This window comes from Oncorhynchus keta, chromosome 3 (genome assembly GCF_023373465.1).
Source record: "Oncorhynchus keta strain PuntledgeMale-10-30-2019 chromosome 3, Oket_V2, whole genome shotgun sequence".
Taxonomy (NCBI): Eukaryota; Metazoa; Chordata; class Actinopteri; order Salmoniformes; family Salmonidae; genus Oncorhynchus; species Oncorhynchus keta.
This window is the reverse complement of record NC_068423.1, coordinates 18667153-18681267: the sequence shown is the minus strand read 5'-3', so window position 1 is coordinate 18681267 and position 14115 is coordinate 18667153. Positions and strand designations below refer to the sequence as shown.

At 41.8% G+C, this 14115-nt stretch overlaps 1 protein-coding gene across 2 annotated transcripts in view; it reads right to left on the bottom strand.

The window, feature by feature from the left end:
* Positions 1-538: 538 nt before the first annotated feature.
* Positions 539-14115, bottom strand: part of LOC118363418 (cGMP-dependent protein kinase 1-like) — a 169596-nt gene continuing 156019 nt past the window's right edge. The window contains exons 5-7 of one of the 2 annotated variants that reach the window (XM_052491846.1): positions 11711-11774; positions 972-1049; positions 539-692 (exon numbers count right to left, since the gene is read on the bottom strand). In XM_052491846.1, coding sequence (XP_052347806.1) covers positions 594-692; positions 972-1049; positions 11711-11774 — 241 coding nt within the window. In that variant the 3' untranslated portion in view covers positions 539-593. The remainder of the gene's footprint in view (positions 693-971; positions 1050-11710; positions 11775-14115) is intronic. The other variant, XM_052491835.1, reaches the window with a different exon arrangement.

The following is a 14115-nucleotide window of genomic DNA, read 5'->3' as shown; positions in this document are numbered from 1 at the left end:
CATGACAGAAACTCTCTTCCACGATACAACCTCTCTTCCACGACACTACCTCTCTTCCACTATACTACCTCTCTTCCACAATACTACCTCTCTTCCACGACAGAACCTCTCTTCCACGACAGAACCTCTCTTCCACAATACTACCTCTCTTCCACGATACAATCTTCTTGCGCAGTAGTGCCTCTTTTCTACCAGGTCAACAACATACAGCAGCGGGAGGAATTGGAATATGTGAACATCTGAACTTTAGGATGGCTTTGCCTTAAGTGGTATGCAGTGATGAGAGGGATCTGAGAGAGGCTGCTGACTGTTCTGACACGGTGGGGCTCTTCAGACACACACTGAGGTGGCCTAAAGAGAGCACCTTTCCATCAGAGAAATACACCTGTTCACTCTCCCTCCATCACCCTATATTTACCTCTCTATTTTCCTCTCAGTCCTGGTGAAGTGATATTGGTGTGTCATACTAATCATGTTACATATTCCACCAACTTTCATACTCTTGTACTGGAGGAGATTAGAAAGAAGTCGTTTCCCCTTCAGTATTGCAAATCTTCATATTATGGACCTTTCCACAGACAAGACTAACCAACTTACCCCTGCAGGGCTTTCTCCCCAAACCAGTCTCCTTTGCCCAGGCCTCGCAGGTACACAGGCATGTCATTGGAAGAATCCTCCCTGGTGACGTTCACCTGTAAGGAAAGGGATCAGCAGTCATTCATTGCTCTAATATTGGAGCCTCCTTCCGACACCCCCCACCACGCTAGACCAGTAAGCCTGTTATAAAATGATGCTATAACAGCAAGGAGTTCCATCACCAATTGATGATATACCCTCAGGAGGATGAGGTTACCACTTTCTGACATTGAGCTAACCTCTACCGTAATCACCGTAGTAGACAGGCCTTGGCTAGCCCCACTGACGCCGTGCACCATTAATACGTGCACCTCTATTATCAAAAGGTTGGTCACCTTTCCCTTGCTGATGATGAAGAAGGTGTCCCCTCTGGCTCCCTGTCTGATGATGTACTCCCCGTCCCCGTAGTGCGTCTGAAGAGAGAGGAAGAGAAGTGTCACTCAGCACTGTCATGAATGGTCCGAAGAGACCTGACAAGAGTCCTCAGCGTCAGGCACGCAACCACCATGTTGAATCTACACCAGTCCCCCGACGTAGAACGGCCTTTAGGAAAATAGGACCACTGTTTGCACAGACAACATGTACTGTCAGATATCAGTTGCGATGTTGAAAATGATATATTGATATATTGATATATAATGATATATACATTATATTTTTCCTGAGTGTAACATCCTGCATTTAGTCAGAGTGTGACCATCACTCAGTGAGGGAAGAGAGTGAGAGAGTAGGGGGGGGTGAGCGGGATGGGAGGGGGGACAGAGAAATAGGGCTGCTGCTTCATGTCCATCCTTGGCAGCAGGGATCAATATGTGAAGTGTTTCCAATAATTACCGCAATAATGATCCCCTTTTTTACTAATACTGTAGAACTTTGTTCTAAAGCTGTATCGGTACCCATTGGCGCGCAGTGATCACAATACGGTGGCTATATCCAGGAAAGCCAAAGTTCCAAAAGCTGGGCCTAAAATAGTGTATAAGCGATCGTACAAAAGATTTAGCTGTGACTCCTATGTGGAGGATGTTAAAAATATTTGTTGGTCTGATGTGATTAATAAGTAGCATCCAAACGTTGCATTTGCTACATTTATGAAATTGCTTCTTCCAATTATTGACAGACTGTTAAGAAACTGACTGTTGGAACTGTTAAGGCTCCATGGATTGATGAGGAATTGAACAACTGTATGGTTGAAGGAGATGGGGTAAAGGGAGTGGCTAATAAGTCTGGCTGCACATCTTACTTAAAATTGAGAAATGATGTGACTAAACTCAACAAAAAGAAGAAACCGTTTAAATTTTTTTTTTTTAAATCTTTATTTAACTAGGCAAGTCAGTTAAGAACACATTTTTATTAACAATGATGGCCTACCCTGGCCAAACCCTAACCCAGATGATGCTGGGCCAATTGTGTGCCGCCCTATGGGAATCAAACCAGGGTCTGTAGTGAGATGCAGTACCCAATTTGCTAACTACCATCAGGATGGCCTGCTACTCATGGCTCTATTGTCCCTCTGGCCACTCTGACATCAATGTCAATGAAATCGAAAATCACATCAAAATCACAGTAGTTCTAAAACTCGCCTCACTGTGATGCTCAATCTGAAGAACGAAGTTCAACAGCAGGTTGAAACAGTGTAAAACATGGATGTTGTGGATGTTGTTTCAAAGCCTAACATGCTGACCACACCACTCGCGTTGCAAAATAAATGTACATATACATGTTATTCAATCATGGCATCCACACTGCTCACGCGCGCCAACGAGAGTCTGCGTTGCCAAGCTCCAAAATAGAAGTCAGTTCTATTTGTGACACGGAACGTGGTGCAAGTCCTGCCTCTCCCATCTCCTCATTGGTTTATAGAAGCATATACCCATGTGCCATCTCCTCATTGGTTATGCCCACGTGGCTGACTGAAATATGAACTGAGGTCGGTCGGTCAGTTGTGTTAATACACCTTATTATGAAAGTTAGATGCCAATCGCCATATAAAGTCCAAAGCCTAGAAGAAGGAGAGATGACTAGAAACGATTCGGTTAACAGTTTTATGTGAGGATTTATTGTCGGAGTAGAGGACCTTGTGCATTTCAGGTAAAATAACATCTCAACGTTTATATCCCAGGACAAATTCAGCTCGCAACAGCAAGCTAGATAACTAAATGCACAGGGCGGGGTTCAGACCCAGGGTGGAGCTTAATGGTGAGCTTGGATGGTACAATGGTGTTGAAGGCTGAGCTTTAGTCCATGAACAGAATTCTTACATATGTATTCCTCTTGTCCAGATGGGATAGGGCAGTGTGGAGTGCGATGGCGATTGCATTGTCTGTGGCTCTATTGGGGCGGTATGCAAATTGAAGTGGGTCTAGGGTGTCAGGTAAGGAAGAGGTGATATGATCCTTAACTAGCCTCTCAAAGCACTTCATGATGACAGAAGTGAGTGCTATGGGGCGATAGTAATTTAGTTCAGTTACCTTTGCTTTCTTTGGTACAGGAACAATAGTGGACATCTTAAAGCAAGTGGGGACAGCAGACTGGGATAGTGAGAGAATGAATATGTCCGTAAACACTCCAGCCAGCTGGTCTGTGCATGCTCTGAGGATTCGGCTAGGGATGCCGTATGGTCCGACGGCCTTGCGAGGATGAACATGCTTAAATGTCTTACGTCGGCCACATAGAAGAAGACCCCACAGTCCTTGGTAGTGGGCCGCGTCGGTGGCACTGTGTTATCCTAAAAACTGGTGAAGAAGGTGTTTAGCTTATCCGGAAGCAAGACGTCGGTGTCCGCGACATGACTGGTTTTCCCTTTGTAGTCCGTGATTGTCTGTAGACCCTTCCACATATGTCTCGTGTCTGACCCGTTGAATTGCGACTCCACTTTGTCTCTGTACTGACATTGTGCCTGTTTGATTGACTTACGGAGGGAATAACTACAGTGTTTGTTTTTGTCCATATTCACGGTGTCCTTGCCATGGTTAAATGCAGTGGTTTGAGGGCCTCCCGGGTGGTGCAGTGGTTAAGGGCGCTGTACTGCAGCGCCAGCTGTGCCACCAGAGACTCTGCGCCCAGGCTCTTTCGTAAACCGGCCGTGACCGGGAGGTCCGTGGGGCGACGCACAATTGGCCGAGCGTTGTCCGGGTTAGGGAGGGCTTGGCCGGTAGGGATATCCTTGTCTCATCGCGCACCAGCGACTCCTGTGGCGGGCCGGGCGCAGTGCACATTAACCAATGTTGTCAGGTGCACGGTGTTTCCTCCGACACATTGGTACGGCTGGTTGGATGCGCGCTGTGTTAAGAAGCAGTGAGGCTTGGTTGGGTTGTGTATCGGAGGACGCATGACTTTCAACCTTCGTCTCTCCCGAGCCCGTACGGGAGTTGTAGCAATGAGGAAAGATTTTTTTTTTTAAAAAGCACTTTCAGTTGTGCCAAGCTACAGTAGTAGCGTCATGCCCAAGAAGACTCGAGGCTGTGATTGCTGTCAAAGGTGCTTCAACAATGTGCTGAGTAAAGGGTCTGAATCCTAAACACGTAAACGTGTTATTTCTGTTTTTTATTTGTAATATATTTCCAAAAATAAAATAAAAAACAGTTTGTCATTATGTGTAGAAAAAAAGGAGAGGGAAAAAAAACTATTTAGTCCATTTTAGAATAAGGCTGTAACGTAACAAAATGTGGAAAAAGTCAAGGGGTCTGAATACTTTCTGAATGCACTGTATCTAATAGAACTCAGAGGGTTTTCTTAAATGGAAGCTTCTCTAATGTCATATATGTAAAGTGTGGTGTACCGCAGGGCAGTTCTCTAGGCCCTCTACTCTTTTCTATTTTTACCAATGACCTGCCACTGGCATTAAACAAAGCATGTGTGTCCATGAATGCTGATGAATCAACCATATACGCATCAGCAACCACAGCTAATGAATTCACTGAAACGCTTAACAAATAGTTGCAGTCTGTTTTGGAATGGGTAGCTAATAATAAACTGGTCCTGAACATATCTAAAACTAAGAGCATTGTATTTGGTACAAATCATTCCCTAAGTTCTAGACCTGAGCTGAATCTGGTAATGGATGGTGTGGCTGTTGACCAAGTTGAGGAGACTAAATTACTTGGTGCTACCTTAGATTGTAAACTGTCATGGTCAAAACATATAGATTCAATGGTTGTAAAGATGGGGAGCAGTCTGTCCATATTAAAGAGATGCTCTTTTTTTTGACACCACACTCCACAAAGCAAGTCCTGCAGGCTCTAGTTTGAAATTATCTTGATTATTGTCCAGTCATATGGTCAAGTGCTGCAAAGAAAGACCTAGATAAGCTGCTCTTCATTGCAATCAGAGGGATAATATTAACACTATACATGCCAGTCTCTCTTGGCTAAGAGTTGAGGAAAGACTGACTGCATCACTTCTTTTTTTTATAAGAAACATTATGTTGGAAATTCCAAATGGTTTGCATAGACAACTTACACACAGCACTAACACGCACACTTCCCCCACCAGACATGCCACCAGGGGTCTTTTCACAGTCCCCAGGTCCAGAACAAACTCAAGGAAACAGTATTATACAGAGCCATGAGTTCATGGAACTCCCTTCCATCTTATATACAGTATTATACAGAGCCATGAGTTCATGGAACTCCCTTCCATCTTATATACAGTATTATACAGAGACATGAGTTCATGGAACTCCCTTCCATCTTATATACAGTATTATACAGAGACATGAGTTCATGGAACTCCCTTCCATCTTATATACAGTATTATACAGAGACATGAGTTCATGGAACTCCCTTCCATCTTATATACAGTATTATACAGAGACATGAGTTCATGGAACTCCCTTCCATCTTATATACAGTATTATACAGAGACATGAGTTCATGGAACTCCCTTCCATCTTATATACAGTATTATACAGAGACATGAGCTCATGGAACTCCCTTCCATCTTATATACAGTATTATACAGAGACATGAGTTCATGGAACTCCCTTCCATCTTATATAGTGTAAGTGAACAGCAAACCTGGTTTCAATAAACAAATAAAATAACACCTCACAGCACAACGCCTCTCCCTCATGTGACCTTCTTGTTGTGTGTGTGTACTGACACGTATGTGTAACTCATAGATGCACACACACCCTACATGTTCATGTTTTTAAATGTATGGAAATTGTAAAGTCTTTTGTCTGTAATGTATTTTTCGTTTTGTGTCAGACCCCAGTAAGACTAGATGTCGCTAATGGCGATCTTAATAAATCAAATCATATCCCTCCCTCCAACTGCTCAGATCTGGTCAGAGAGAAAGAGGGCGAGCAATTTTGACATCTGATGCTGGGGAATGAGTAAATAAACTTGAAGCCTTTTAATTTCATGTTGTGCTAATTTAATAATAATATAATATTACTATATTACATATTCTACATGTCATTTATGTTGTCATTCATTCTCCCCTGACCGCTACCCCCTATTGTGTAGCAGTGAGCCGTTCTAAAGGACCAATCAGGGGCGACCCTCACAGGATCCCATCCTGCCACTTCACTGAGCAGCAGCAGCCCAGGTTCAGGTCCGTCAGGTTTCAGTGTTCCAGCCACAACGTATCAAATTACTTGCTTTTATTCCCCACTGTTTGGTTTTCAGAGTGGCAGGAAGGCAACCGGACCTCTGTGCAGGCGGCACTACATTAACATTAGCTCCACCAAACTTGGACTTTGGTGGAGGGAGTAATGAAACACAATAGGGATGTTTTTTTAATTAAAAAGTACTAAAGTACATTAGCCATGATAAATAGGTCTGATGTAAAAGTAGATGTATATAATACGTCACAGATCAATAGTACCAGGTTTTTATTGATTGATGGCAGCTGACAGCTTTGACTTTCATGTCAAAGTTGGGTACATCAAGAAGACAGAGATCAACATGAGCTGGAAGCCTGGCCCCCAGATTCATTTAAAATAGACAGCAGAACCATTTCAATAAAGATGGAGCGAAGCAGAGGGTCATGAATCGGAAATGAGATTCCATGGTATAATGGGCAGGCTTATCAAGGGGAAATTATGGCCTGTACTGTACTGTATGTATGTAGCATCACTATGCATCAAATAAATAAATAAATGGTATTCAAAGAGTAAATCCAATTTCTAATCATCTATAATCAACGATGATTGACAGGTTGCGGGGGGGGGGGGAAATTTCATTCCTCTCACTCTCTCAGCCTGAGACTATCGATTGTTAATAGCTGCTTAATTCTCCTCCTTCTTCTTCCATATTTGAGGACACAGCAGCTTGTGAGGATCGCAGAACACGACGGGAGTCGAGACAAGTCGTCCCACACATTAACGCAACCCTCACACATCAGCTGGAAAACAGTGAACTCTTGACATGCTCTGCTCTGCTCCGTATGGGCCAGAACAGACAGTGTGGGAACGAGGAACGTCTGGAATTAAAAATAAACCTCTACTCCCAACCCAACCGCTGCCTGCCTAGTCACACATCCATAGTAGGATCTTGTAGGTTTGATACCACCATGAGTAATACCGGCAATGCTTACATTCTTTATTCTTTACCAGGACTGTATGTTCCTCCTGCTCTGGAATGACTGTAAGTGACACTAAACAAACACAGCTCACCGATTGACTTTTAGAGAGTAAAGAGTGTTTATGCGAGTCAGTATTTATTTACCTGACAGGCTGGTCAGGGAGGAACAGTCATCATCAGTAACTAAGGTGAGCTATCTTTAAACAGCTCTTTCAGTTTCTTCCCGTGCTTTAGTTTATTTTTAGGCCTGGGAGAAAATGTCACTGTTATTCATTGAAGCTGCATGGGGAAAAGAATCCATTAAGATGGAGAAGAAAGAAAGAATTGGCTAGTTTAAAGGGAAACTTTTGGGCTGACACACACTTTGTTTTTTCTTTCTCCCAAATTGAAACATACCACCTGTGTCATGAGCGGTTTCTGCCAAGGAATGGGCATTTACAATGAGTAGAAGACAGATATGTGTCCCTACAAACTACACAGCATGAATAGTGAATATAACATCATAACACCTTTTTAATCTCACTTTAAAGATGAATTGAGCATTGATGAAAGTTAACTTGTCAGACAATTCTCATGTTCATTATGAAAGGTGGCTAGAACTTCAAACAGTAATCGTGGCGTTGTAATGGGTATTTCTCACGGTGTATTTGGCAAATCAGTAAAGGAAAGGAAAGGCATGGTTGAAGTACGATGATGAAAAGGTGCCCCCACAGACGCAGAAAATTCTGCAACACAACACAGAATTACTTCTTTACTTCGTGGCATTACTTATCTACCACTTTATTTTACACTAATCAGTTCCTTTCTTACATGGGGCACCCCTATCTCCTTTAGTTTCCATGTGGAAAGAGAACCCAAGACCTACTCTTCTGTTCTGTTATACAGAGGCTGTTAGCTGATATGGTTGGTGAGTTTGGTACCCTGCCCAGCAGTGCTTGACTTGGGAAGGAGCACACTGGAGTAGAGTACCAGCACCTCAGAATGTTTTACTGCTTGAGCTCCTGGACCTCTAATAGGACGTACACTGTATTCAGAAAGTATTCAGACCAATTGACTATTTCCACATCTTGTAGCCTTATTCTAAAATGAATAATCTCATCAATCTACACACAACACCCCACAATGACAAAACAAAAACACTTTTTTAAATGTTTGCAAATGTAAAAAATAAATATATATATATATATACACATACATAAGTATTCAGACCCTTTACTCAGTACTTTTGTTGAAGCACTTTTGGCAGCAATTACAGCATCGAGTCTTCTTGGGTATGATGCTACAAGCTTTTCACACCTGTATCTGTGGAGTTTCTCACATTCTTCTCTGCAGATCCTCTCAAGCTCTGTCAGGTTGGATGGGGAGTGTCACTGCACAGCTATTTTCACATCTCTCCAGAGATGTTTGATCGGGTTCAAGTTCGGGCTCTGGCTGGTTTGTTACTATGGGATATTGTGCGTAGATTAATGAGGAATTGTTTTTATTTAACCCATTTTAGAATAAGGCTGTAACGTAACAAGATGTGGAAAAAGTCAAGGGGTCTGAATACTTACCGAATGCACTGTACATAAACTCATAAGTACGGTGGAGCTCCTGTATCTAAATATAAACACCACCGACAACCAAAATGAGTACCGGCACCTATTTCAGTCCAAGTCAAACACTGATGCCCAGTCATCCTTTGCCATAGCAACCACGCCGCAGGGTTCTGTCAAAGTTTTTTTTATTGTGTCTGTCACCACACTATGCTGTTATTTTACACTGACTGAAGACAAAGTAAGAAACAAACTGATGCCATTTGAAAAAAAAATCTATATGTGAGCATATACTGGCCAGAAACCACACCGTAATAATAATTATAATGCTACATGGGACTTATATAGCGCTTTTCAAGTCACTTTACAATTGTAGAAACGAAACAAACAGATGAAAACAAGACCACAACAGGAAGAAACACAACATGAAACAAAGAAACGGGGAGGGACTTAAGAAGGTAAAAGAGTGGGATGTTCTAGTGTATGAATCAGCAAGCAGGTGTGTGTGGGTGTGTGTGTGAGAGAGAGAGAGAGAGAGAGAGAGAGAGAGAGAGAGTGTGGGAGAGAGGGTGTGTGTGTGTGTGGGGGGGGTCCAGAACTTTGGAGGAATACCATGAGACTCCAGTGTTTTATAGTAGATTCTCCTGTAATCATGGAGGAAAGCCTGAGTGCGTCTCTCCGAGGTTTAAACGAAATGCCATGCGCCACAGATGTGCGTCTCTCCGAGGTTTAAACGAAATGCCATGCGCCACAGATGTTGTTGTAAAGTTGGGTTTTGCTGAGGTTCCTAATGTTCTCGTCCGTGACCTGCACTACTGGGTTTCCTCATTTAAATCATGTTAGTGCAGTAGTTGTTTATTATTTTAGGGTACACTGAAGCTAAACACTACTGTAGTTAGTCAGAGGCAAAAAACACAGAAAATCACTGCACAGTTACAAATGGTAAGAAATGGACTAATGGCTATTTGTGAGAAAGGGGTGACATTTGGGTGAGGAGATTGTCTGTGTTGTGTCGTTCCATGGTGAGGCTGCATAAACTCTGATCGATTCCAGCGTCTTCTGGCGATGTATACAGGTAGGTACACACATAATCACACACACGCAGGAATGCACGCACACACAACACACAAATGCACGCACACACAACACACAAATGCGCGCACACACAACACACGACTGCGCGCACACACAACACACGACTGCGCGCACACAAAACACACGACTGCACGCACACACAACACACGAATGCACGCACACACACACGCACGACTGCACGCACACACACACGCACGACTGCACGCACACACAACACACGCGAACAACATGCAAAGACACATCGGCAGTGATCTCACCTACACCACACTGAATGGCAGCATATTTATCGTCAGCCCCCTTTGGAGCACCCTTCAACTGTTTGAACATTCTGTGTTTTCCCTCATGTTTTATTTCAGTCATTCAGCGAACAGATCCAGACTGATAGTGTCTTGGTAGTCAGTGAGGCATTCTGGGTCTGAACATAGAAATAAAACACGAGTTCTAGTTTTATTCATCTGAAACTATACGGCACTATGGATTGGATTTGGTGTTTCATCAGATGAATCATAACTAAGACGTATGTTTGCCCTTTGCATGTTATTCTATTATTGCTCTGTAAGGGGTTAAAGAAGTCAGGTTGACTCAGAAGCAGCAGTTGGAGCCAATGAAAACTGAGGCCAACGCATTAAAAAACGTAACATGGTTTGATATATAGGCTGGTTGAGGAATAAGGATGTGTGTTCTTAAAAATGGGGCTAATCCTCTATTGATCCAATAGATTAAAATAACCATGAAATAATGTATTTGATTCCTTTGTGATTTTTTTGTGGTCATACTTATCTTGACTACGATTCTGCCACAAATGATATTGTTCTCGTTTTAATGACCAAATGTTCTTTGGAAACCAGTTATACTGGAGGTCAAGTCATCTAGTTAACTTGGAACAGCAGAGAGATTCTTGCTGGAAATAAACAAGCATAAAGATTTAGGAGGTGAAGGACTGTAGAGACTTGATGTAATATGTCCGTGTTTCTCAAGTGATCCTAAGGACCCCCGTACCACCGTTTTGGGAAACATCTGCATGCCAATGAATAGTAAGATGATTAGTCAATCTGCTCTGAGGATGGGATTACACCTGGAATTGCTCCCTCTCACTCATGAACCACAAAGTAGACACTGTCTATTGTAATATTCTGATCAGGGCCAGAATGGTTTTCCTGACCATGTGACGAGACTAGGAATACTTCTGGACGCTGGTTATAGTCTAGTTTACAGTTATTCTCGGTCATGTCATGTGGTCATGAAAATCTCTCGAGTCTTGCCTCGGAGGCAGAACTGAGAGATTTCCGCTAGATCGGCCAACTGCAAAGTCCAAATTGGCTATAAAATGTATGGACTTAATTTAAGGTTAGGGTTAGGCATTAGGGTTAGCAATGTGGTTAAGGTTAAGGTTATGGTTAGGTTTAAAATCAGATTGTATGACTTTGTGGCTGTGCCAGATAGTGACCACTCTGCAGAGCTGCCTTCAGAACAAGATGCATGACGAAAAAAAACGCCAATTCTGAGACTGTATTGCAGGCAGAGTTAGCTCAGACGTTGTCGCAGTGAGTTTTACCTCAGGTTGTGTCTGGTGAGTTATTGACTACAGATAAGAATTCAAATCAATTAAAATGGCTCTGTCAGACCAGGACAGGAGACCTGAAATGCACTTCCACTACTATGAAGACTGCAATGACGACAAATTGCAGATTAGTTACATTTCCAGAGAAACCTATTTTAAAATGTGAATACCCACAGTATAATAATCATTACGATTTATCAAGGCAATCAACTCTTCATCATGTAATGATATGGTTCATAATTTAGGGAAATGTAAAAGTCAATGAAACAGACGTAAACTCATCAGCACCCATTGCCACAACCCTTTTAAATCGAGGTAACTTCGCTAAGTTCCACCAGGACACTTAGGAAACTCACCTCTTCCATCACGTCAGCAAGCTTGCTTAGTATTTCTTCTGAAAGGCCTTGGAATGTTGGAACACTGTTGGAGAGAGGTAGAGAGTGAGAGTTAGCTGTTTTGGAGCCTTCAGACACCAAGGCGAAGCCAACAGTTCATGCTGTTCCTGGCTGGTTGACAGTACTAGGTACTGTGGAGCTTCATAACTTGCAACGCATCGCCCACCACAGCGATAAACACTGTTTATTCGCATAAATCACACATCGTCAATATTCTCTCTGTTTTCTGTCGTTCTGCTATCTATCTAAGTAAGTAAGCCAAAATACACAATGCACTAGCAGAGCAGGTATGCAGCATTTATGTAAAAAACAGCACAGCAAGTTGCATGACAGAGTGGAGTCTGTATGACTGATTACAGGGAGGGAGAAAAAAACACCAGGGAAAACCACATCATGTACGTACATAGACACAGCTGTGGCAGCACCCTTATGGAAAAACCACATCCCATTTCACGTGATCACATATGATCTTGTGTGATCACGTGATCACGTAACAACATATACAGCAACATGTGAAGCAACATGTGCTAACATAAAACTCCACATATGATTACATGTGAGAACATGATCTAATGTGAAATTAATGTGAAATAAAAATGACAACATGGAGATGCAACATTTCAACACGTGATAACATGAAATTACATTTGAGCACATGTGAAAGCCGAGTTATAAAATGTTGTTTAGAATACTTTACTTTAAAGAGCAACTATTTACATTAATTCAATTTAAACAGTCATGGTCCCCTTCAGATTTTGTCTACTTCCCAGTTGGTTCCAGTAATATTTTTAGTTGTTCTCAGAATGTTTAGCTTTGGTGAAAACACAGTAAATGTACAACTAACTACTGTATTTCTACAGCTAAACAAAGGTGATAATGGACAACATACTGAATATTTTGGATTCAACCTCAATTGGGATTTGAACTCATAACCTCTTAATTTCTAGCAACCTGAAGTTCTTGCCAAACCACCAGGTCTATGGACATCGTGGAGATTGGCTATATATTTATTGTCAAGAACACATTTCTGCTCTTTGCCTAAAGTTGCAGTAAAAATCAGGTAAATATATACAACAACTTGAAGGTGTTATTGCTATAAAATGACAGTATGCTGCTGTATTCTGATTTCAATTACGGTAAAATCTTGTATAGTAAATAACATTTTGATGGGATTGAACTAATAACCCCTGGCTCACTACCAACCTGTAATGTCCTGTTACAGTGCAGCTACACCACCAGATCCGTGAGTGGAAAAGAGATATGGCCACAGACTTATTGGCAAGAGCGGATCTGCACTTTGGTCAAAGCTGCCCAGAATCAAGTAAATAACTGTACAATTGTCACCACCAATGTAACAACGTAAAACTAGCAGTGCCCAAAGACACTTGATTCAAAGTATACAATAATTCTTTGGGGTTAGAATTTGCAACCACTTGGTTGGGAGAGCATCAATGTTGCTGCAGCGCTTCCAGGTTCAAACTAATTGCTTGGAACTATACTGAACAAACATATAAATGCAACAACTTCAAAACTGTTACCGAGTTACAGTTCATATGGGGCCGGTTGAACGTACTGAAATGAACACTCAAGAGCTGCACTGTTTAGATGCCAATTCCAAGCTCCCTTAAAACTTGAGTCATCTGTGTGACAAAACTGCACATTTTAGAATGGCCTTTTATTGTCCCCAGCACAAGGTGCACCTGTGTAATAATCATATTGTTTAATCAGCTTCTTGATATGCCACACCTGTCAGGTGGCAAAGGAGAAATTCTCACTAACAGGGATGTAAACAAATTTGTGCACAAAATTTGAGAGAAATAAGCATTTTGTGCATATGGAAAATGTCTGGGATATTTTATTTCAGCTCATGAAACATGGGACCAATACTTTACTTTGCGTTTATATTTTTGTAGCACACTCTTAAAAAATAAGAGTATGGTTGGGGTATAGTGTTGTTCCCTGGGGTACAAAATTGTCAAAGGTACACTAAACAGCTACACATATAAACTCACATGGTCCAGTTCAGTACCTGTAGATATATAGGAGATTTTTCTACCCAATATTTTAAATATAAGGTACGATCATCACTGTATTTTAAAATATCCAGTGCCTTTAGAAAGTATTCAAACCCCTTGACTTTTTGCACTTTGTTACATTACAGCCTTATTCTAGAATGTATTAAATCAGTTTTTTCCTCATCAATCTTCTCACAATACGCGATAATAAAAAAGCAAAAACAGGTTTTCAGTAATTGCCAATTACTGGGAAATGCACTAAAACCCACTTGCAACCAGTTGATAGCCAGTTATTGGAAGTTAAACATTTACTTCCTGTGAACCAGCTCCCATTAAGCTTTTGGAATATGC